Source organism: Ochotona princeps, chromosome 4 (assembly GCF_030435755.1).
Source record: "Ochotona princeps isolate mOchPri1 chromosome 4, mOchPri1.hap1, whole genome shotgun sequence".
Taxonomy (NCBI): domain Eukaryota; kingdom Metazoa; phylum Chordata; class Mammalia; order Lagomorpha; family Ochotonidae; genus Ochotona; species Ochotona princeps.
This window is the reverse complement of record NC_080835.1, coordinates 57,077,846-57,099,614: the sequence shown is the minus strand read 5'-3', so window position 1 is coordinate 57,099,614 and position 21,769 is coordinate 57,077,846. Positions and strand designations below refer to the sequence as shown.

At 44.7% G+C, this 21,769-nt stretch overlaps 1 protein-coding gene and 1 pseudogene across 1 annotated transcript in view; one reads left to right on the top strand and one right to left on the bottom strand.

Moving 5' to 3' along the window:
• GAB2 (GRB2 associated binding protein 2) overlaps positions 1-21,769 on the top strand; it is a 179,321-nt gene that overhangs the window by 119,253 nt on the left and 38,299 nt on the right. Inside the window, exon 2 of the mRNA XM_058663657.1 lies at positions 12,756-13,056. Coding sequence (XP_058519640.1) covers positions 12,756-13,056 — 301 coding nt within the window. The remainder of the gene's footprint in view (positions 1-12,755; positions 13,057-21,769) is intronic.
• LOC101525286 (eukaryotic translation initiation factor 2 subunit 2-like) lies at positions 1,986-12,404 on the bottom strand (annotated as a pseudogene).

The following is a 21,769-nucleotide window of genomic DNA, read 5'->3' as shown; positions in this document are numbered from 1 at the left end:
GAGGCTTTTGGAGCCTGCTTGCCTGTTCCATCAGGTGGGCACTCATGGAAGATATCATTTATTATGAACAATGCACACAGCACATGCCATATCTGCTGGTGTCAGAAATATGCATCAACTAAGGTTATAAATTGTTCAGTTGACAAAACATGTACCAGAAGCTGTTATGAAAAATTCAGGGCCTGGTGCGATCCCCACCTTGCACGCCTGGGATCCCATATGGGCACTGATCTGTGTCCCAGCTGCTCCACTTCACTTCTGGCTCTTTGTTTGTAGCCTGGGAAAGCAGCAGGAGATGGCCCAAAACCTGAAGACCAAGAAAAAGCTCCTGGCTTTGTATTGGTTCAGCTCTGGCCATTGCGGCATTTGGAGGAGTGAGCCAAAGAATGGAAGATCTTTGCTCTCTGTCTATCCTCCTCTCTGGAAATCTGACTTACCTTTCCAATAAAAATAAATGAATCTCTTAAAAAGAAATACATTTGGTAACATGCTAAATGCGCTTTGTTAAAAGAGAGATGAGCTCATAGTTTTCACTGCATTGTTTGTGCCAACTTCACAGACCATAACAGTTGATGAAAGATCTTTTTATCTCTATATCTCTCTATCTCTAATTCTGCCTTTTAAATAATTTTTAAATTACTTAACAAATAACAAACAGAGGGCCTGGAGTTGCATCTTACCCCAAGTTGGCTTCGATTATGTGCGCATTTAACTTATCATGGTGGGATGTAAAATAAGAGATGTAAATTGGTTTAACCTCTGGCCTGTCACCTACAGTCTGTTCTTGGAGTTACCCTCACATAAAAGAGCTTTTCCAAGTGATCCTTACGTTTATGGTATCTGTGTACAGGTCCCACCCAGCATAGTTATGTCAGCAGGTCATTTGATCAAAGCTTTCCCTTATACTACAAAATGAATAAATAAATGGGGCCTGCATTGTGACACAGTGGGTTAAGCTGCTGCCTGCAATGTCAGCATCCCCTGTGAGTACCAGTTTGAGTCCTGGATGCTCCAGATAGCAGCATAACATGGCTTGAACGCTTGCTCCCCTGCACCCACGTAAAAGATGCATGTGGAGTTCTGAGCTCCTGGCTGCTGGACAGTGAACCAGCAGATGGAAGATATTCTCTCTCTCTCATTCTCTCATTCTCTATCTCTCTCTGTCAAATTCTGCCTTTAGTGGAAGGCTGAGCAGAAGAGGGAGTTGGAATGACAGATTTTTAATCCATTAGTTCATGACTGCAGTGGCTAAGTTTTGGCAAGGCTGAAACCAGAACCCAGCAGTTCCATCCTGATCTGCTACTGGCGCCCAAATACTTGGCCTGCCTTCCACTGCTTTTCTAGTTAGATTAGCAGGAGGCTGGATGGGCAGTGGAGTAACTGCGACCAAACCAACACTCCAATTGTGGGAGAGTGGCATCACAAACAATGGAGTAACCTACTGGCTCCATATTCTTTCCACTTGTTTCTTATAACGTTCATTGAAGAGTTAAATGGTGCATAGCAAGTATGAAATTCTGTACTGAATGCTGAAGATAGACAAGCTCCTGACTTCCAATGTTAACAGTCTTGTGATAAGATAAAGTTCATTCTGTGCCCTAGGAACAAGTAAGACTGATTTGGAGTCCCAGGGGCACTTTATTACCGCGATGAATGCATGAGAAGCGAATGATTATGCTGCCATCCCCCGGGAATTTTTTTTCACTGCTATGATAACTATAATTTATCTCACATTTTACCGACATTTATGAACAGTGTTGAAAAGCACCTCCCTGACTCATCATGTCAGTTGTAACAGTTGTTAAAGTAGACAGTGAGCAGGTCAGCAGCTGGAGCAAGGATTTCAGATAATCAGCCACTCACCAAAAAATAAACTTGGAGGTTTTTCTGTTTTGTTGTTAATACAATGGCATATCTAATCTGATGGAAAACCTGTCCAGCCAACTCTCCACACCACATTTGCAAAATCAGTGTTGATTACCAAATTAATTAGCTTTGGCACAGAGCTGTACTCAATTGCCTGTGACAGCCTGCAAGCCCTTTTTGATACAACAAATGACAAGTTTCACATTGTAAGAAACAAGAGTCTGCAGGATTGTGTCGAGTGATAGCATATGCGACTAGTGACTTGTTCCTTAATGTATCATAAGACATTTTCCATCCATTTCTATTGGACTCTTCCTTATATTACAAATCGGCCTTTACCATCTATAGAACCACTTGTGATGGCTCAGTGGCTGAATCCTCACCTTACAACCGCTGGGATTCCACATGGGTGCCACTTCATATCCGAACTGCCTTACTTCCCATCCAGCTCCCGGCTTATGGCCTGAGAAAGCAGTCAAAGACAGCCCAAAGCCTTGGGACCCTGCACCCATGTGGGAGACTTGGAAGAAGCTCCTGGCTCCTGACTTCAAACCAGCTCAGCTCCAGCCATTGTGGCCACTTGGGGAGTGAGACAACAGATGGAAGATCTATATGTATTGTCTTTGTATATCTGCCTTTAAAAGAAGAAGATCCACTTGTATCCATTGCAGCCAATAAAAATGCAAGGAAATATTTGGATTGATGGTATAATAGCTTTCAGGTATCTGTAAGGTTCATAAAAGCAAGTTTTCTTGATTCCTGCTCAGATGACCCATGGAGGTGTCATGACGAAAGTCTTTTTTGCTTCGGCGACCATATCTGGATTCTTTTCCCTCCTGATGTTGAGGGTTCAATTCTAGTAGCTTCTCATATGTGTAAGTCTCTCTTACTGAGCCTGTGCCTGTCTGGTTAGCTGAATGAGATTCCATCATTGTCCTTGCTGTCTCCATCTTCTAAAGCTTCATCTTCCATGTCTCAGCCTCATCTGGGGCCCTAATAGTCTTCTTCATCTTTTTTTTTTAATTGCCCAGCATATTATCAATTTCATCCTCTAGTACAGCTGGCTCTTGATCGCTGTCAACCTTAGGACCCTTCACAAATTCTTCAGCTTCATCAGTATCAAATATCTTCCTTGTTTTTCTTTCTATTTTGGTTAAGCACGTTCAAATCATATAGATAATGAGAAGCACCTTTATCAGCTTCTGTGTCATTGTTCTCAGTTGACTCTGACTCCACTTTTGTTTCCAAGGTGCTGGATGTCTTCTATCTGGGCAACCCCTTCCTCATCAAGCATGAAAGGATTTTTTTTTCTTCTTGCTCATAATAAGATCAGAAATCATCTCATCCCCAGACAGGGCTGTGGCTTGAGTGGGCCTGGCACAGACAGGAAGTCAGATGGATCGGCTGCAGGAACCCGTGGTGGCTCTGCCACTGCCAGTGCCTCTCCCTCCGCCACACCCTTCTGGGGGATTTGAACTTGGCTGGAAATGATTTTCTACTAAGGGAGGAGACCTGGATCCTGGTCTCACTATTGCCATTTGTCATCGTCAGTTAGCTAAACTGTTTCCTTTCCATAAACTCGGTGGCTTCTGTTCGCTGAATGGCAGTCAGCAATTCTTCTGCCTTAGCTTCACCTCAGGTTCTTTCTGGGCTCTGACTCGCCAGTGTAAGCTCTGAAAATTCCTTAGTCTCTGTTAATCCCATTTTCCTCAACTGTTCAAAATGGACTGTAGCTAAATTGCGGCATTGGTTTGAGTTTTAAATCTGATACTGGGTGGGAAGCACATGGCAGGTAATGGGAGCTTAAAAAAATGCCCATTCTTTTATTCTGCCAGAGTATGAAGCTGTAGTGGTCTGGAATCATTGAAGGGTTCCTATATAAAGAGTAACTTTCTCCCTCAGGAAGTTTTCCTTCAGAAACATGTAACTGTTATATGACCCCACTGAACTCTCATTATTAGTTTTGAACTATTGTGGGATATAAGACTGGCTTCATGAACTTCTTGCTGAAATATATTCAGATGAAATAGCACTCAGAAGTCAAGTCAAATTCTTCTCTGTGTTTTTGAGACTGAGCTAGAACTCAAATCATATCACCAAGTCAAAGTTTCACTAGAAGAGAGTGTGCAGAGAGAGAGGGGGAATTTTTTTTTTAAAGATTTATTTTTTCATTTTTATTGCAAAGTCAGATATACAGGAGAGGAGGAGAGACAGAGAGGAAGATCTTTCTGTCCAGTGATTCATTCCCCAAGAGCCAGGAGCTTCTTCCAGGTCTCCCACGCGGGTGCAGGGTCCCAAAGCTTTGGGCTGTCCTCGACTGCCTTCCCAGGCCACAAGCAGGGAGCTGGATGGGAAGCAGAGCTGCTGGGATTAGAATTGGCATCCATGTGGGATCCCGGAGCGTGCAAGGCGAGGACTTTAGCCACTACACTCTCACACCAGGCCCGAGAAAGGAATTTTTAAAAACAGCAACGATGGTGTGGATGTTGTAGCATTGCAAGTTAAGCTACTTGGAGTACACGCATCCTGTTTTGGAGTGCCTCAAGTTCCAGCTCCTCCTCTTTTTCCTCCTCCTTCTCCCCTTTTTCCTCTTTCTTCTTCTCCACTTAGTTCTATCAGACAGAGTTATAAAGAAAGAGAGCTCTTCCATTGTCTGGGTCACTCCCCAGTGGCTGCAACAGCCAGAGTTGGGCTCCTCCAGAGCCAGGAGCTTCCAGATTTTCCACTTGGATTCAGGGGCCTGAGGACTTGAACCAGATTGCTGCTGCTGCTTTCCCAGGCACGTTAACAAGGAGCTGGATTCGACGTCAAACAGCCATTAAGACTTGAATTGGCATCCATATGAGATGCTGAGCCACAGGTAGAAGGCTTAGCTTATTAAGCCAAGGCACCAGCCCCTCCTCCATTGCTAATACAGCTTCCTATTAATGTGAGATTGTAGCCCAAGTGTTTAAATTACTGTCACCCACGTAGGAGATGAGAAGTTCTTCAGTTTCTTTGGCCTGGCCCAGACTGAGCTATTGCAGCATTTGGGGAGTGAACCAATGGATGGGAGGAAGATCCCTCTTACACTGACCTCACCTCCCCACAGCTTTCCCCTGTCATACTGCTTTTCAGGCAAATAATAAAGAATAGAGGTTTTGAAGATGTAAACATTATGTTCTGAGTAGTCATACTAGCTTCCATTGCCAGTTGCCTCTGTCGTATTGGGATGGGAGGTAATTCTCACTTTACAGAATTCTTGGCGGTTTTTGGGAGTGCTCCCACTTTACTCTCATCAGAAAGAGAAGTTAAAGGACCTGCCCGATTCCAGGAGTTACACACAGCATCTTCCAAGAAACGTCTTGCCCTTTGTCCGACTTCAGATGCTAGGTGTGTGAGGCTTATCTGAAAGATGACTCGAAGCCCTTCGTCAGCAAAGACTTGTTTCAACTGTGCTATAACTTAGGGCTGAGCAGAATATGCTGGAGTTTCAGAAACGTCTTCAACTGTGAGGACTGAAACTAAAAAGGGGTTCTTGTTAATAGTTGGTTATTCGGGAAAGCATGTTCTTCTGTAAGAATCCGAGTAAGCTGATGCAGTGAAGTGCTGCCGTTAATCAGATTTGCTCAGTTAAAAGTGCATGCGGCTTTCAGGGTTGGAAGAGACATCAGTGCCTTTCGTCCACCTGTTGAGCCACTCCTTTAGCTCCTCCTCAGGCTCCCTGCCCAACTCCCACCCTGGCTTAGATCACAGGGCTCAGCAATAGAATCCTCCCACAGCAGGATTAATGGTTTTACTTGAAACATGGCCGTGCCTGTTTGATTTCAGATTATGTGTCACTGCTTCCATGTCACTGTAGAACTGCAGAGTTAGTATAGAAACTCTGTGGCCTGCAAGGGCTAAGTACTTGCTATCAAGCCTTATATGAGGGACAATTAGTTAACTCATGACCCAGCGGACTCCTCTTAAAAATCTCCAAGGATGAATACAAGAGAATCTCAAAAAGTTCATGGAAAATAAAGTTAAAAAAATCAGTTTATTTTGGTTCCAAAAAAATTTGAGGGACCAGTGGGGTGGCCTAGTGACTCAAGTCCTCGCCTTGCATGTGCCGGGATCCCATATGGGCGCCAGTTCTAATCCCAGCAGCTCCACTTCCCATCCAGCTCCCTGCTTGTGGCCTGGGAAAGCAGTCCAAGATGGCCCGAAGCCTTGGGATCCTGCACCCACGTGGAAGAGCTCCTGACTTCGGATCGGCACAGCTCCGGTTGTTGTGGTCACTTGGGGAATGAATCATCGGACAGAAGATCATCCTCTGTCCCTCTTCCTCTCTGTATATCTGACTTTGCAATAAAAATAAATAAATATATTTTAAAAAAATTTGAAGCCCATTCACACAGGAATCTTTGAAAAACACTTGGAAAATTGTACATTATTTTTAAAAATCTGGTTTTTAAAATATTTTTACAGTAAGATTTAATTCCATTTTTCATCAAGTTTTTAAAAGATTTATTGTATTCTTATTGAAAAGTCAGATATACAGAGAGGAGAAGAGACAGAGAGGAAGATCTTCCATCCAATGACTCACTCCCCAAACGCTGCAACAGCCAGAACTGCACCAGTCCGCCAATCCAAAGCCAGGAGCTTGGAGCCTCTTCTGGGTCTCCCACACGGGTGCAGGGTCCCAAGGCCTTGGGCCGTCCTCCACTGCTTCCCCAGGCCACAAGCACGGAGCTGGATGGGAAGTGAGGTGGCCGGGATTAGAACCAGCGCCCATATGGGATCCTAGTGCATGCAAGGCGAGGACATTAGCCTCTAGGCTAACTGCGCTGGGCCCCATGAACTTTTTGAAATACTTTTATACTGTCAGACTTCCAAGAGACCTGCTTAGATGTTTTTTAGTTTTTTAGTTTCTAGGGGTGGGCATTTAGTATAGGTTAAGCCTCTGGGTCATTCACATTCCATATTGGAATGTCTGAGTACTACATGTCCTGTTTCCAGTCCAGCTTTGTGCTAATATGTATCCTGGAAAGCATGTGTCTGCTGATTTTAACGGCTTCAATATATAGAATCACCTGAAATACATACACGTTTCCACATGGCAGCACCTCCTTGTAAATTGGAACACCACAGTCATCACTGCAGGCAGAATCTCAGTGATTCTGGGTGTGATGGGGTTTCAAATCCTTTCTTCATCACCAGACTAGATCATAATCCTCATGTGACTGGGTCATCATGAAGCTAAATTGGACCTATCTCAAGTTTTAAAAGTTGTGCATCGTGAAGTGGTAGATTAAGCTGCCAGATGGGACACCCGCTTCTCAAAATGTGAGAATCGAGTCCCACCTCCACTTTCAATCCAACTTCCTGCTAATGTGCCTGGGAGGCTACAGAGGAGGGTCATGTTACCTGGATGGAGGTCCTGGTTCCTGGTTTCAGCCTAGCCCAGCCCCAGCTGTGGTGGGCATTTGGAGAATGAACTAATGAATGAAAGATCAATCAATTAATTGCTCCAGTTTGTCTCTATCTCTCCGTCCTCCTCCTATAACTCCTCCTCCTTTTCCTTCTCTTCCCCCCCCCTTTCTCTAACACTTTGTTGTTCAAATAAATAATTTGTTTTTAAGAAAAGTACAAAAATAGAAGTGTGCTGGGTACGAGAGCAATGGGAGGAAGTCATGGCGTTGTTCAGTGCTTGGAGACCTTGGGTGTAACCCAAAGGACAAACAGGTTCATGTTACATGCCTTTTGTGCTCAGCAGTCAGGAGTGATGCAGCTGCCAGGTTATGGGAACCCACCTTCGTGTCTGTAGTCCAGCTGATTATGAAATGGTTTGTCTTCTGACAGACTTTGGGTACAAAAGGAAAACAGTCACTTTTGTTTCATCAGAGAAGGTGGTGGCTTGCTCTTGATTTTCAGCATAAATTCTAACTTGGTCTAACTTTCTTGACCGCAGCCCCTGTAGCATGTACGTTATGCCCTGTTGTTAAAGGACTTACATTTTTACCCCCCATCTTCCCATTACTGTGCTAGTCTAATTTAGGGTCCCATCTTGTCTCACTATTAAAGACTCTTATAGCAACTTCCTAAATGGTATTTCTGTCTTTTATTTTTCCTTTCTGCATTTCATTTTCCTCATTGTTCATACTCGTGAATTTCTCTCTCTCTCTCCAGTCTGCTCCCTAAATGCTTAAAGTGTGATGATGTAACAGCATAATATATTTCATTATGTGGTACATAAGAAACACTGTTTTTTGTTTTAGGTAATGTACTGATGTCTTATCTTCTTGAAACTTTGTAAAATTTTTAAGTTACTTGAAAGTAATATTTGTGTCTTGCCTCTTTATCTTCCAAAGCACTCGTTAGAATTTGAGCTTTTTCATTCTAGCGCTTTGACCAAGCAGCTTAAGCCTACACCTGTGGTGGAGACATCCCAGTTGCTCCATTTTTTTTTGGTCCAACATGTTGCTGATATACCTGGGAAAGCATCAATGGATAGCCCAAGTCCCCGGGCCCCTGCACCCTCATGGGAAACCCAAAAGAAACCCAAGGTTCCTAGCTTCAGAACAGCCAGGCTGTGGTCACTGTGGCCATTTGGGGAGTAAACCAGCAGACAGAAGAGCTCTCTTTTATAAATCTACCTTTCAAAACAAAACCGAAAAATAGATAAATACTTTTTTTTTTTTTTCAAAATCAGATATACAGAGAGGAAGAGAGACTAAGAGGAAGATCTTCCGTCCATTGATTCACTCCCCAGGCAACTGAAACAGAGCTGTGCCGATCCAAAGCCAGGAGCCCAGAGACTCTTCCAGGTCTACCATATGGGTGCAGGGTCCCAAAACTTCAGGACGTCCTCCATATAAATATATTTTTAAAGATTTTTTTTTCAAATTGGAAAGTCAGATTTACAGAGAGAAGGCGATGCAGAGAGATATTCCAACTACTGATTAACTCCCCAAGTAGCCACAATGGCAGTGCTGAACCGATCCCGGTCTCCCACGATCCTGGTCTCCCACGCGGGTGCAGGGTCCCAATGCTTTTGGGCCGTCCTCCACTGCTTTCCCAGGCCACAAGCAGGGAGCTGGATGGTAAGTGGGGCAGCTAGAATTAGATCCCAGCGCCACTATGCTGTTGGGCTGGGCCCATAGATAAATAAGTATTTGCAAAAACAAAAGGGAAAAATGCTTAAAGAATTTGAACTTATTTACTAAATGTGAGAGGGGGAGCTTACAATTTTGTTATGAAAAATTCCAAATCTAAAGATTCCCTCTGTTCTTAACATTTTATAGTATTATCTTTAAGTCTGTGATTCATTTTAGGCTTTTTTTTTTTTTTTTTTTTTAAGGTGTGAGACTTAGATTGTGTTCTTTTTCTTGCCTCTGGATGGCCAGTTGCTTCAGGACATTTGAAAAGGCTGGCTGTCCTGCATCAAATTATTTTTACATCTTTGTCAAAAGTCAAGCCAGAATGTTGTGTAGACCTGCTTCTGGATTCTCTGTTTTAGTGCATTGTCCTGTGTTTCTCCCAATAATACCACGTTACTGTGGCTGTGAGTCTTAAAATCCAGTGGACTGACCTCTTGCTAACTTTCTCAGAATCGTTGTCGCTATAGCTCCTGCTTTGTATTTCCATTTATGTGTTAGACTCTTAGCTGAAATACCTCTTGCTGGGAGTTAAACTCGTGCATCACTTTGGATCAGCGTACTGTGCTAGTCTTTCAATCATGGGCTTGATTAGATATTTAATTATGTAAGTCTTTTGATTTTCTCTCATTAGCAATATGTAGTTTGTTAGTATTGGGTAATGTTTGGCGTATAGTCCTTGCCTGTGCTTTTTTAGATTTATGCATTTATAATTTTAATAGCAATTATTAATTACCTTACTGGACTCATTTATTAATTCCAAATAAAAGTGGATTTTGTTTGTTTTTTGCTAGGCATATAGAGATTTTCCATGTAGACAATCATGTCATATGCAAATAAAGAGGTTTCTTTCCCTTATTTTCCAAACTGTATGTCTTTTAAGTCTGTTTTTTGCTTTACCACCCTTAAACTTCTAACACTATGTTGAATAACAATGGAAAAAGCAGACAACTTTGCTGTGTTCCTATCTTAAAGAGCATCTAGTTTTTCACAGTTAGGTATTAATATTGTTGTTGATGAGATTTACACATTGAAGAAGTTTGCCTCTAATTTTATTTTTTGAAAACTTTTTTTAATTGAAAATAGGTACTGAAATTTTGTCACATGTATTTTCTGCATTGACTTGTATGACCATATGATTTTTCTTCTCTGTCCTGTTAATATGGCCGATTATGCTGATTTATTTCAAATATTAAGTCAGCTTAAACTCCATTAAATAAACCCCACTTAGGGTTTTATAGATTGCCAGCTTCTATTTGTATTTTACACATAAGCCTATCATCCAATTTTAGTTAATTTTTATGTGAACTTTTATCTAGGTGTAAGTAAGCAGTCTTTAAATTGGGACTCATGTTGCCATATTCTCTTTACATTATGTGTCAGTAATCCAACAGTAATTCTTCATTTACATACCATAGGATGCTTTTCAGCTGAGGCTCTCAGGCCCCCTAATAAATATTTATTGCATGGTAACCACACTTAGCAGACTGAAGAGGAACAGTTGCTGATGAATTCACATCAGGCCCAGCACTGGGTATCCCATATGGGCACCAGCTTGTGTCCTGGCTGCTCCACTTGCCAATCCAGCTCCCTGCTTGTGCCTGGGAAAAGCAGAAGAGGATGGCCCAAAGCTTTGGGACCTTGTACCCGTGTGGGAGATCTGCAAGCAGCTCCTACCTGTCTCCTGCTTGCAACTGCATAGTATTTGGGGGCAGTTTTTCCCACAGACGTAAGCACTGAAGGGACCACAGTAACTTCAACCAGATAAAATATTGCCAATACCTTTAAAAACTCACCTCGGTACCCACACACTCAATGTATCTGTTTATGTACATGTGACATGTAGACATATAGAGCACAGAGTTCTAAAAAGCTACCCAGTAACCTGGGCCACGATTTTAAATGACTGTAAGTAAACGTTCCTGACCCCTCAGGGTTCACACTCTTTCTCCCTTCCCATGGACTTCTGATGCATGGTGGCTGCAGAGCAGTGGGAAGAACAGCCCAATGACACTTCTGCCAGATAGGAGAGGAAAACAAAAGACTAGTATTTTGTATTCAAACCTCTTTGAAACTTAACCATGAGTGAGCATAGAAAAATTGGGTTGTAGGTGGAATTCAAGTTCAAAAACATGTTTTACTCTAAGATGGAAGGGTTGATATCCAGCTGGCAATGGCCCTGGTGGGAAACTGCAGCAATTCATAAGAGAGGGCAGGTTGTCCCTGTGTGGGCAGAAAGGCGTGCTCAGGTGGAATAGGGCTCCCTCAGACAGAGCGAACCATCCCTGCCTGTAGCAGCAGAGTGCACAGCCACCAATGGAGAAGGCTGGTGAAGGTGGTGGTGGTGCATGGGTAAACGTGCCGCTGATTGCCGGTGTGTTTTCCCTGGAATAAAAGGCAAAGGAGAGGAGCTTTAAAGAGAAAGGCATTCAGAGTTTGTTGCTGAGGCTCAGGACAGTCCCAGGATTATTGGGCCACATGAGAGTCCTCTTGAAGTTGATGTCAGGTACTGTGAATGGTTCTGTGATTTTTAACAGGCAGAGGCAAGCCATGGAGTTAGCTGGAGGTGGTAGTTTTTCCAGACGAGCAAGAGGAACCAAAGGGAAAAAACAAAGGACTGGTGATAATGATGAATTATAGAACTGATGCTGGGTTAAGACAGGGCTGAAGGGTAAACGTGAAAAGCAGTGAGATTACTGAAGGATAGGATCCATGGGTTCCAAAGAATTGTGATAGTAATGAGATTCATGTGGTGCTTTAGGGCTGTGTACAATTTTAGGTTGGTTTATAGAATATAGGTTCACATGAGGCAGGTAGGGAAAGTGATGATGACTCTTGTTTCTATAGATGAGGCAGGATCCAAAGACTAAAATGGCTCAATCGAAATTCACACAGCAAGTCCGTGGTAAGGGTCCAGCTGAATGCAGAGCTGTCTGCCCTGTGTTGTCCCGCCACTGCCGTGTATGGTCTCTACCCCCAGATGATTCAGTCCTGTTGAAGCAGTTGTAGAGATCACAGCATTAAGAAATGTGTCACCAAGTGGGAAAGTCTGTCGTTTAGAATGGTTGGAAGCGTCTTGTTACTCAGTCATCTATATCAAGTGTTTAATTTGTGCAAGGCAGTATTATAAACACACAGGATAGAGCAGTGAACAAAATGGAGGGGAAATCCTGAAGTCAAAAGCTTCAGAGAAAAAGGATGAGAGTGTGAGGAGGTTGGCCAAATGCTAAGGGACTTCTGGTCCCTCTGAGGGCTTCTCTGTGCTACTTCTTGCAAGGCGTTACAATCCGTGAAAACCACATCACAGGACGTAATGCTGCGGCTTTGTTGTGTGTAACATTGCCAACTCTAATTGTGCCCTGCCTGTAGCAGAGGTCCGTATCTAAAAACTGACATGTCAGAGTTTTCCAGTTCTACCATGGCTGAATCCAGATGCCTGCTATGCATCTGGGTCTGTGTTCCAGCCTAAAAGGATAATTGCTCTGAAGTATCGTCATCCAACTTCCTCTTTTAGAATAAGAGTTTTCTAGTAAAAAAAAAAAAAAAAAAAAAAGACCCTGTTTCCTTATTGAAGTACTGTGCTCGGTGTGCCAAAATCACCCTCAGTTTAGAAGTTTAGAAATTCTTAAGGAATCTGAATGGTAAACCCAAACATGTAGAGCCTGTATCTATATGATGTGTGATGTACAATAATCTTGGACCCTTTCTAAAGTTTAGGAATAACTAATACCTTCCCCTCCCCTCTTTTGACTCCTTCCTGGTTTGTTCTAGGCTTGGAAGAAACGCTGGTTCATCCTGCGGAGCGGCCGGATGAGTGGTGACCCTGACGTTCTAGAGTACTATAAGAATGACCACTCCAAGAAACCCTTGCGGATCATCAACCTGAACTTCTGTGAGCAGGTGGATGCAGGCCTGACCTTCAATAAGAAGGAACTACAGGATAGTTTCGTGTTTGACATCAAGACCAGCGAGCGCACCTTTTATCTGGTGGCAGAGACGGAAGAGGACATGAACAAGTGGGTGCAGAGCATCTGTCAGATCTGCGGCTTCAATCAGGCCGAGGAGAGCACAGGTAAGCGAACATGTATACGCGTGCGCACACACCCCACATGCACACACACACACGCACAGGCATGCGCGTTCACACCCACCATGGGCTCAAAGGGCCTAGGCAAGGAGAGAGGCACCAGCCAAGCTCTCATGGATGGAAGACTGCTGGCCACAGGGAAAGAGCATGAAGGAATTACATCCCCGGCCCTGTTTTCTGATGGGCAGTTAGGAAATGCTCAGCTGTTCTGTGCTGTGTGCTTAGGCACTGTGCTCCCACCGGCTGTTTCTCAACTGTTCTTGCACTTCGCTTTTAGCACCTTCTGCCCTATTTTCTGTCCACCATTCTAGAGGCAAGAATTCACCTTGATTCTTGTCTGGTCTTTGTCCACCCTAGTTCATCTATTTCAGACCATTCTGTCTGTACAGACACCTAACTGTTGTAATCCAGGATTTCATTTAATTTTTCCTGAGCGGAGAAAGCTCAGAGGAGGGAATACTACGCTCATTTGTTTGTTTGTTTTTTTAAGATATATTTATTTTTATTGGAAAGGCAGATATACAGAAAGGAGGAGAGACAGTGAGGAATATCTTCCATCTGATCATTCATTCCCCAAGTGACTGCACTGGCCAAAGCTGAGCCGATCCAAAGCTAGGAGCCAGGAACTTCCTTCAGGTCTCCCACATGGGTTCAGGGTCCCAGGGCTTTGGGCCATCCTCAACTGCTTTCCCAGGCCACAAGCAAGGAGCTGGATGGGAAGTGGAGCTGCTGGGATTAGAACCGGTGCCCATATGGGATCCTGGTGCGTTCAAGGCGAGGACTTTAGCCGCTAGGCCACTGCGCCGGGCCCTCTGTTCATTTGTTTTTAAAATTGGAGACACATTTTCTCTACTCAGCTTTAATATTTGAAGTGCATTTTTTAATTTTTGTGTTTATTTTTATTGGAAAGGTAGATTTACACAGAGAGAGAGAGACAGAGAGGAAGATCTTTCATCCAATGATTCACTTCCCAAGTGAACACAAAGGCCAGAACTGAGCCGATGCAAAGCCAGGAGCCTGGAGCTTCTTCCAGGTCTCCCACACGGGTGCAGGGTCCCAAGGCTTTGGGGCCGTCTTCTGCTGCTTTCTCAGGCCACAAGCAAGGAGCTGGATGGGAAACGGGGCCACCAGAACATGAACCAATGCCCATGTGAGATCTCTGCATTTACAAGGCAAGGACTTTAGCCAGTAAGCTGCCATGCTGATAGTCTAATATGCGAGTTCTCTTTTGTTATTCTGTGTCTACTACTATTAAAATTCATCAGTAACTCATGCTTCCAATGGGTTACTTCTGAGGTGTCCTCATGGTGATTTTCATTATTTATTTATGATTTATTTTTATTTGTTTGAAAGGCAAAATTATATATATAGAGAAAGGTCTTTCTTTTGTTGCTTCATTCCCTGAATAGCCACAACCAGGGCTGGGCCAGGCTGAAGCCAAGAGCAGTAACTTCTTCTGGGTGTCACATGTGGGTACAGGTGCCCAAACAAGTGGGCCGTCCTCTGCTTGCTCCCATGGTTATTAGCATGGAGCTGGATTGGAAGTGGAGCAGCCAGGACACAAACTGGGGTCCGTATGGAATGCCAGCGTCACAGGCAGTGGCTTTACCTACTATGCTACAAGCCAGCCCTGTGATTTTATCATAATCTCAGCTGGTTTGTATGAGTGTGGAAGTTGGGAATCACTGATCTGGAATCTGTATTCCCCAGAATCACATGAGAAACTTGATCATTGTTGGTTAATATTTTTGACTGACAAGTGCTGTGTCACTAGTTTTGATTTTTAACTTAGGAAATATTTTAAAAACTTTCTTCCTCAGAATGGAATGAAGTATTTTCAAGTGTTACAACGGATATGTTTCTACAATGTACCAGATATATTTAGATTTTTTTAAAGATTTATTTATTTCATTGGACACATAGAGAAGGAGAGAAAGAGCTTCTGTTTGATGATTCGCTCCCCAAGTGGCCACAAGGGCCAGAGCTTAGCCAGTCCGAAGCCAGGAGCCAGAAGCATTCCCTGGTCTCCCACATGGATGCAGGATCCCAAGGCTTTGGGCCATCTTCCACTTCTTCCCAGGCCACAAGCAGAGAGCTGGAAGTGAAGTGGAGTAGCAGGGATATGAACTGGTGTCCATATGGGATCCCAGGAGTTTGGCGTTTGGCTGGGGTAGTTGTCCATATATTCTGTTATCCATTCTCTGCTGTGGTACCAGATGTCCTCTTCAGACCCCAGTGAGCTACCATGTCCTCCATGTGCACCATGGTCTGCCGTCCAACATTCCATCTTCTACACTGTGGAGGCCCAGTTCTCCTAGGTTGCCTCATGGCCCTGAGCCAGGTGAACTGGGCCATGCCAGATCCCCTACCCCTGAGGCTCATGGATCCAGTACTCACTGCATAGGTAGGATCCTTTACCCCTGGGCTCACATAGCTGACATTCACTGCATAGGAGGGCCTTAGGCCTTGGGCCATGAGACCCAGGGCCAGGCCGGACTCCCTACCCCTCAGGCTCACGGGTTAAGCAACAACTGCACAGGTGGTCCCAAGTTCCTAGCCTTTATTAGATGCCAGTACCACTGGTTGAGGTTTAGCCTGTTATACCAGTGTGCCAGCCCAAACCAAGTTCAGGCTTCTGATCATGAATAGATGTTGAATTTTATAAAATACATTTTATGTGTTTACTGAGATAATGCTATGATTTCCTTTCTCTTGATGTGATATGTTTATTGTTTTTTTTAAGTGTGTGTGTGTAACTGTCTTTCAAGTAAAATAAGTCTTTTGTATAAATTTATTTTTATGTTTACGTAGTGGAGTACTTAGGTCGTTTGCTGTCTCCCAGGCACATTAACAGGAAGCCAATTTGGCAGCAGAGTAACCAGCCCCTGAACCAGGCTTTCTGATGTGGGAAGCAGGCTTCTCGAGTGTCAATTGAGTGCCCTGAGCCACAACACCGACCGCTGCTTTTTCATCTCACACTGGTCTCTCTAAATCATGCAGCCTGTGGTGCCTGGACTAGGTGTTCTACCCAAAGGATTCTGTGGTTTTATCTTCCTTAGGAATGGATCATTGACCTCCCCCCACTTTACTTTTAAGTACTGTGATATAATCTTTGATTACTGCGTGGAATTTCAATTCCTGTTTTCCAAAAGTCTTTGTCATTTATAGGCTTCATGAATTTAATTTTTGTTTTTTCCTTCCACTTTGTTCCTGATGGAGAATAATGTGTGCTCATTGAAAAGGAGTGAAGTCAGAAAAAAAATTAAAAGGCAGAGAAAAAAATTTCATTCACCTAGCAAGCTCAACACTTTCCAACACATGAGAAATGTGCACAAGAAATTACTGTGGTTTTTTACAATATTTAATTATTCATTTTCATCTACTTGAGAGGCAGAGTGACAGTGAAGGAAAAAGAGATCTTCCAACTGCTGGTTCGCTTTCCAAATGCCCCCAGCAGCGGGGCTGGACCAGGGCTGGGCCCAGCCTGGATCGGCAGCCAGTTCTCCTATGTGGGTAGCAGTCATCACCTATTGCCTCTCAGAGGGCATTAGCAGACAGGTGGATCACAAGCTCAGACTGGCACCTGACATAGGATGTGGCCATCCCAAGCAGCAGCTTAATCGGCCCAAAGAACTCTATTTTAGGAATTAGGGTAGACGGGAAAGCAACTGGAAAGCAAAAAAAAAAAAAAAAAAAAAAAAAAAAAATTCAACTTGTTTGTGGAGTTTTTGGTCTGGAGATGGAACAAAATTTAGTTCTAATAGTCATAGCTTTTTTTTCTTCAATCATTTAAGAAATGCTACCTGAGTCCTTATTGTTATGACGTAGGATTTTAAGTACAATGAAAATGTAGAAACTGATTTTGTACTCATTTTGTGCCAGGGCCTTGTCATATCTGATGAGATTACAAAAGATGGTAAGCATAAGATGATCACTGCTTGGACTGCCCAGCCTGCCAGATCAGGCAGACCTGTGCCCGTCTGTCCCTGAGGGACCATAACAGGAATCCCCCAGGCGGACTCCGCTGGCCCAGGGAGAAAGGAGGATGGCAAGTGTGCATTTTGTCAGTGGCTTTGTTAAAGGATGCGTTCCCGTATTCATCATATCCTTTAATATAGCAGCCCTTCATGGCGGCTGCTTTTTCTTAGGGGCTTAGTTTATTACATGCCCAGTGGCTTAATGAACAGAGCAAGGAGATTAGTTGCCTATGACAGAATTTTGGGATTCTTGGTGATAGCTTTCTGATGAGGGCGATAGGCTTTTCTTTGCAGAGGAGAGTCCAGAATGTTAAAAGTCATCCCAGGCTGAGCTTTAATTTAGTGGCTTTCTTAAAAGTGAGTTATGTCCTCAAAACCTTCACGAAAGGAATTAGAACCCAATTAGACACCCAGGTGGTGCCTCTCCTGAGACAGGGTCAGAGAGGAACCTGGGAGTTAGCATCTGACTGCCTGCTTACGAGCCTGTTGCCTTTCAACATCTTAACAACTTTATTGTCATTCTTCAAATGAGACTGAGTGCTTATTGGTCCTTGCCTGGTACTTAAGCTCTCCAGGACTAATGACTATTCACCTGCTCCCCTCCTGGGCAAGGCTCAGAGAAGTGACACAGATCTCAACACCCCTGGGGCATGCCACCCTACTCTCCCTTGGAGGAGTCGGGTCCCCAGGATCGCAGTGTTGGCACCTGCCTTGAGTGAAGAGCATCCTGTCCTGATGCGTCATCAGTAACCCCCACAGGAGAAGCAGCAGCAACTATGCTTCAAGCATCTCCTCTGTGGGTACAGAGACCTGCAGAAATCTCCGTGAAAATGCCACAGTAATCCTATGAGGTAGCAGTGCCTTTGACCCAGGAACACAGAGTTGGAAAATGACAGGGCCAGGTTTGGAGCCTAATCAGAGCCTGACTTCTGCATTCTAAACGCTGTCTCTTGATGGCTCGCCTCCTGAATACAAACATCTGCCAGAATCAAAGCCCCTTGATCACTGAGCATTGGACTGAGAATCACACCCTGAGCCCTTCCCCTCGTGTGCCTGTGTCTAGTTCAATGTTCTCCTCCTCACTAACCCTTACTGTTTCAAAACCTTGGTCTGGAATATTCGTAACTCAGTAACTTCTGGGGCTTTAATCCAGTCAGTCCTATTGTTGAGTCCACAAGCCAGGAGCTCTGATTCTGAGCAAGTCACCTGATGAGAGCTTTAGTTTCCTTTATAGAATAGGGATGAAGTACTTCTGTTCTTACCTAATCCTTCTGCTATAGCATGGATGTATCGGACCTAGCAGCAGCCAGCTTGCACCTTTCCGGCGGGCTCTTCATGTTGGATTCCATAGAGGTGTCCCCTGGGCTTACTCAGTCCAGTCTCCTGCTTGCTGTTTGCTCCTGTAATGATTTCTTCCCATGGGAGTCTTTTTCAAGCACATATCCCTGTTTTCTTCCTTTTTTCCCCCAAGAGTCGTATTGGGACCCTCTCAGAAAAATGTCTGTTTTTCACTTTTTGCTGGAAGAGGTTTTGTAGCAGATGGAGTCTGTCTTTACAAAAAATATAAAAATACTTCTTACCATCTTACCACCCCCAGATTCTTATTTCTACCACCACCCTCCAGTTTCTCACATCTGCCAGCCAGAAATGTCTGGGATGAAACCTGCAGGACCCAGAGCAGCCCCAGAGAGAAAATGGGACTGCGAAGTGACAGAAGGGGGGAGGAGGCAGCATCCTCCTCATGGGGAACTCCTTCCAGAAGCAAGCCAGGGAGGCTGCTCAAGGAGAAAAAGTGACTTAGTGAGCACGTGCCACGAAGATGTTATATTGCACAGGAGGGCTTCGGCCTTGTGGGCTGTGTGTGTGTGTGTGTGTGTGTATTGACAAAAGCAAACATCTCACTTCCTCTGAGCATCACCATGATCTCCAGTCCTCAGAGTGAGCGAGTGAGCAAGGAAACAGAGCTGCCCTGAGCTGTGTTTGCGAGTGGGCAGGCCTGGCCCTCACATTTGTGGGCCAGCCACGGGCAGCTGTCCATGACAGATGCACCACACACAAAAAGAACCAGCTCTGAGCTGCTGGCTTCCCTGAATTATTCATGGACTCAAGAGTCCTCCAGTGTTCAGAGAGCACTCGCTGCTTTTGAATCCTCCAAGCTGGGGACTTTTTCCCTTTTCTGTGCCCTCCCTCCTTCACGTATGCAGTAGTGATTCCAAGGCTGGCACAGCCACTGGCACATAGTAATACTAAAGGCAACTTATTTTGCCAGAGTACATGGAGATTTTTCGCATCATTGCAAGGGTTTCTTTAGCTGCGTAAGTAGAGCTGGGAAGGTCATATTTACATCGTGTGAGCAGGAGCTGCTGGTCCAGTCTCCCACACAGTGGTTGTGGTGATCATGGTGATCTTTATATCAGTCAGGCAAGAGGAATTGAGGATGCCTTCAGTGCCTGTTGGTTTTGTTGTTTTATAGCTTGTACAAAGCTTATGCAGTCTCACTTGGGTGTAAAGAAACCAGACCAGATAGACAGAAGCTGCTAGTTCCATTCCTGTTGTCTAGTTAAGGAAATGAAAGTGGAAAAGCTCTAGCTGGGCCCCTACACCTTGCAGGTGCCAGGATCCCATATGGGTGTCAATTCGTGTTCTAGATGCTCCGCTTGCCATCCAGCTCCTTGCAACAACAGAGCAGCAGGCTGAGTTCTGGGGCTGGATGCTCTGCTCCTTTGCTTCGTCCTAAATCCCTTTTCAGAGACCCGTGCTCCACAGCTGTTGCTTAAACTGCAGAGTAACCAGCAAGAGGGAAGGGAGACAGAGTTCATAAATCATTGAGCACTGACTGTTTTCAAAGTGATGTCTGTACATCAATACAGATCTGCTGGGGAGGAACTGGCGTGATACCATGATCCGTATTTGAATAGCCAGCAACCATTGCGGATCAGAACTCTGGCAGTCTAGCTCATCAGGGCCCTTTTTTGTGATTCAAGAAGATTTCAAAACGAGGTCTGTCACCTCTATCTCCTCTCCACTGTGTGAATGGCTTCTCTACTTGAATGTCCTGGCAGGAATTTCACAGGAGCCACATGGCTCACTCTGTGGAATGGGGAATTCTCTAAGATCCCCAACCAACTGTTCTTTATCTCTCCCCTACCTTGCCTCTACTTAAAGAAAAAAAAAAGTAGGCTTCCCCTCCACCTTTAAATGTGTTGTAAATATTTACACTTCTAGTAACCCTTGAGTTTCCCAAGAAACTCAACAACAGGCTTATTTTAAGTCTTGGGTTGCAGCTGGGATCCCAGCATACCCATAGGAATGCTTTTTGAGAAACCCTCAGCTCCCAGTGGAGGAACATTACTGGGGCATCTTCACGTGGCTCCATCCCCTCCCGAGGGACTCTGAAGGGTGCCTTAGAATTCAGGCGTCTTTATCCCAGCTGGCCTCCTGCCAGCAGGCAGGATGCTGGTGCAGCCCAGCCATCCCACTCAGATGCCTTCTCGTGACCTTGGTCCTCTGCCCAGGATGAAAAGCCTGTGTGGGCTGGCCTGGGAGAAGCCAAGAGGGGAGCTGGGTGGGGAGCCATTCTCAGAGACCTCACCCTTTGTCTCTTCTCATCCCTGGGAGGGCTGTTCCTTCTTTGTTCCCTGCCCCACCTTTGGCATTTGTTTTGTATAAACTCAATTCAGATCTCCTGTGCTCCTCTGGGACCCTTGCCGGGTGAGTGTCTGTGGGAGGCGCAGCATCTTCCAGGCCAAGGCACATCTCAAAGGGACAGAGGATACCATGTAGACGGAGCCAGTCCCCAGCCCAAAGGCCGAGGTTGCTGTCTGAATCACCCACACCACCCCCTCCTTTTTTTTTCCCCACTGAGACAATGAGGAAAATAAACATCCTAGACCAGCTTCTAGCCAGATCTGAAATCTTCATGCCTTAAGAAAAAGAAAAGAAAATGTTATTGTACATAATCCTGAGATCTCAGGCCTTCCTCCTAAGCCTTTTTGCTTGCTGTTGATTTTGTTTATAGCTGGGTCTAGACATCCCCCAGAGCAGGCCTTGAGCTGGAACACGAACTCTACAAAATCCCCACAGACTCAGCCTTGCCTTGGACACAGCCCTGACCTTCAGGGAAGCCCAGACTTTTCTCTGGAGGAGGAAAAGGAGACAGGGAGAAATCTGACGCTGTTCCTGTCCTTCTAAGCCTTGATCCATCTTCCTTTTCTCCCTTGTACACCAGACACTCCCCCTCCCTCTCCTGCCAGCCAGCATAGATCAAGTCTAGTGTTACCTGCCAAAACCCACAGGCTGCTGGAGACGGGGAGGCTCATCCCAGCCCCTGGAGAGCAGCAGCAGCTTGGGAGGGCTCCCAGATGTCTCTTGAGTGTCCGTGCCCCAGGCCCTGCTTTGTTTGGTTCTTGGAGGACTTCTTGATATCCCTAGTGATGGAGGGTAACAAATAGCTGTTGAATTGGTCCCAGGCAGGATTGCAAAGCCCAGTCTGAGTCTAATTTGGGGTTAGAGGTGGAATTAGAATTACAGCTTTGAAATAAGTGCTGAGGTTACTGTGAACCTGATTGTGATGTAAACAATCAGATATGGCTTATCCTAAATCTGATTTCTACAAAACATCAGATATGGATATTGGTAGTGTCTCCTTGTGGTCTGAATTAGGAAGGAAAGTCCTAATTTTACATGGGATCACAGTTTCTTGAACAGAAATCAAGGAGTGA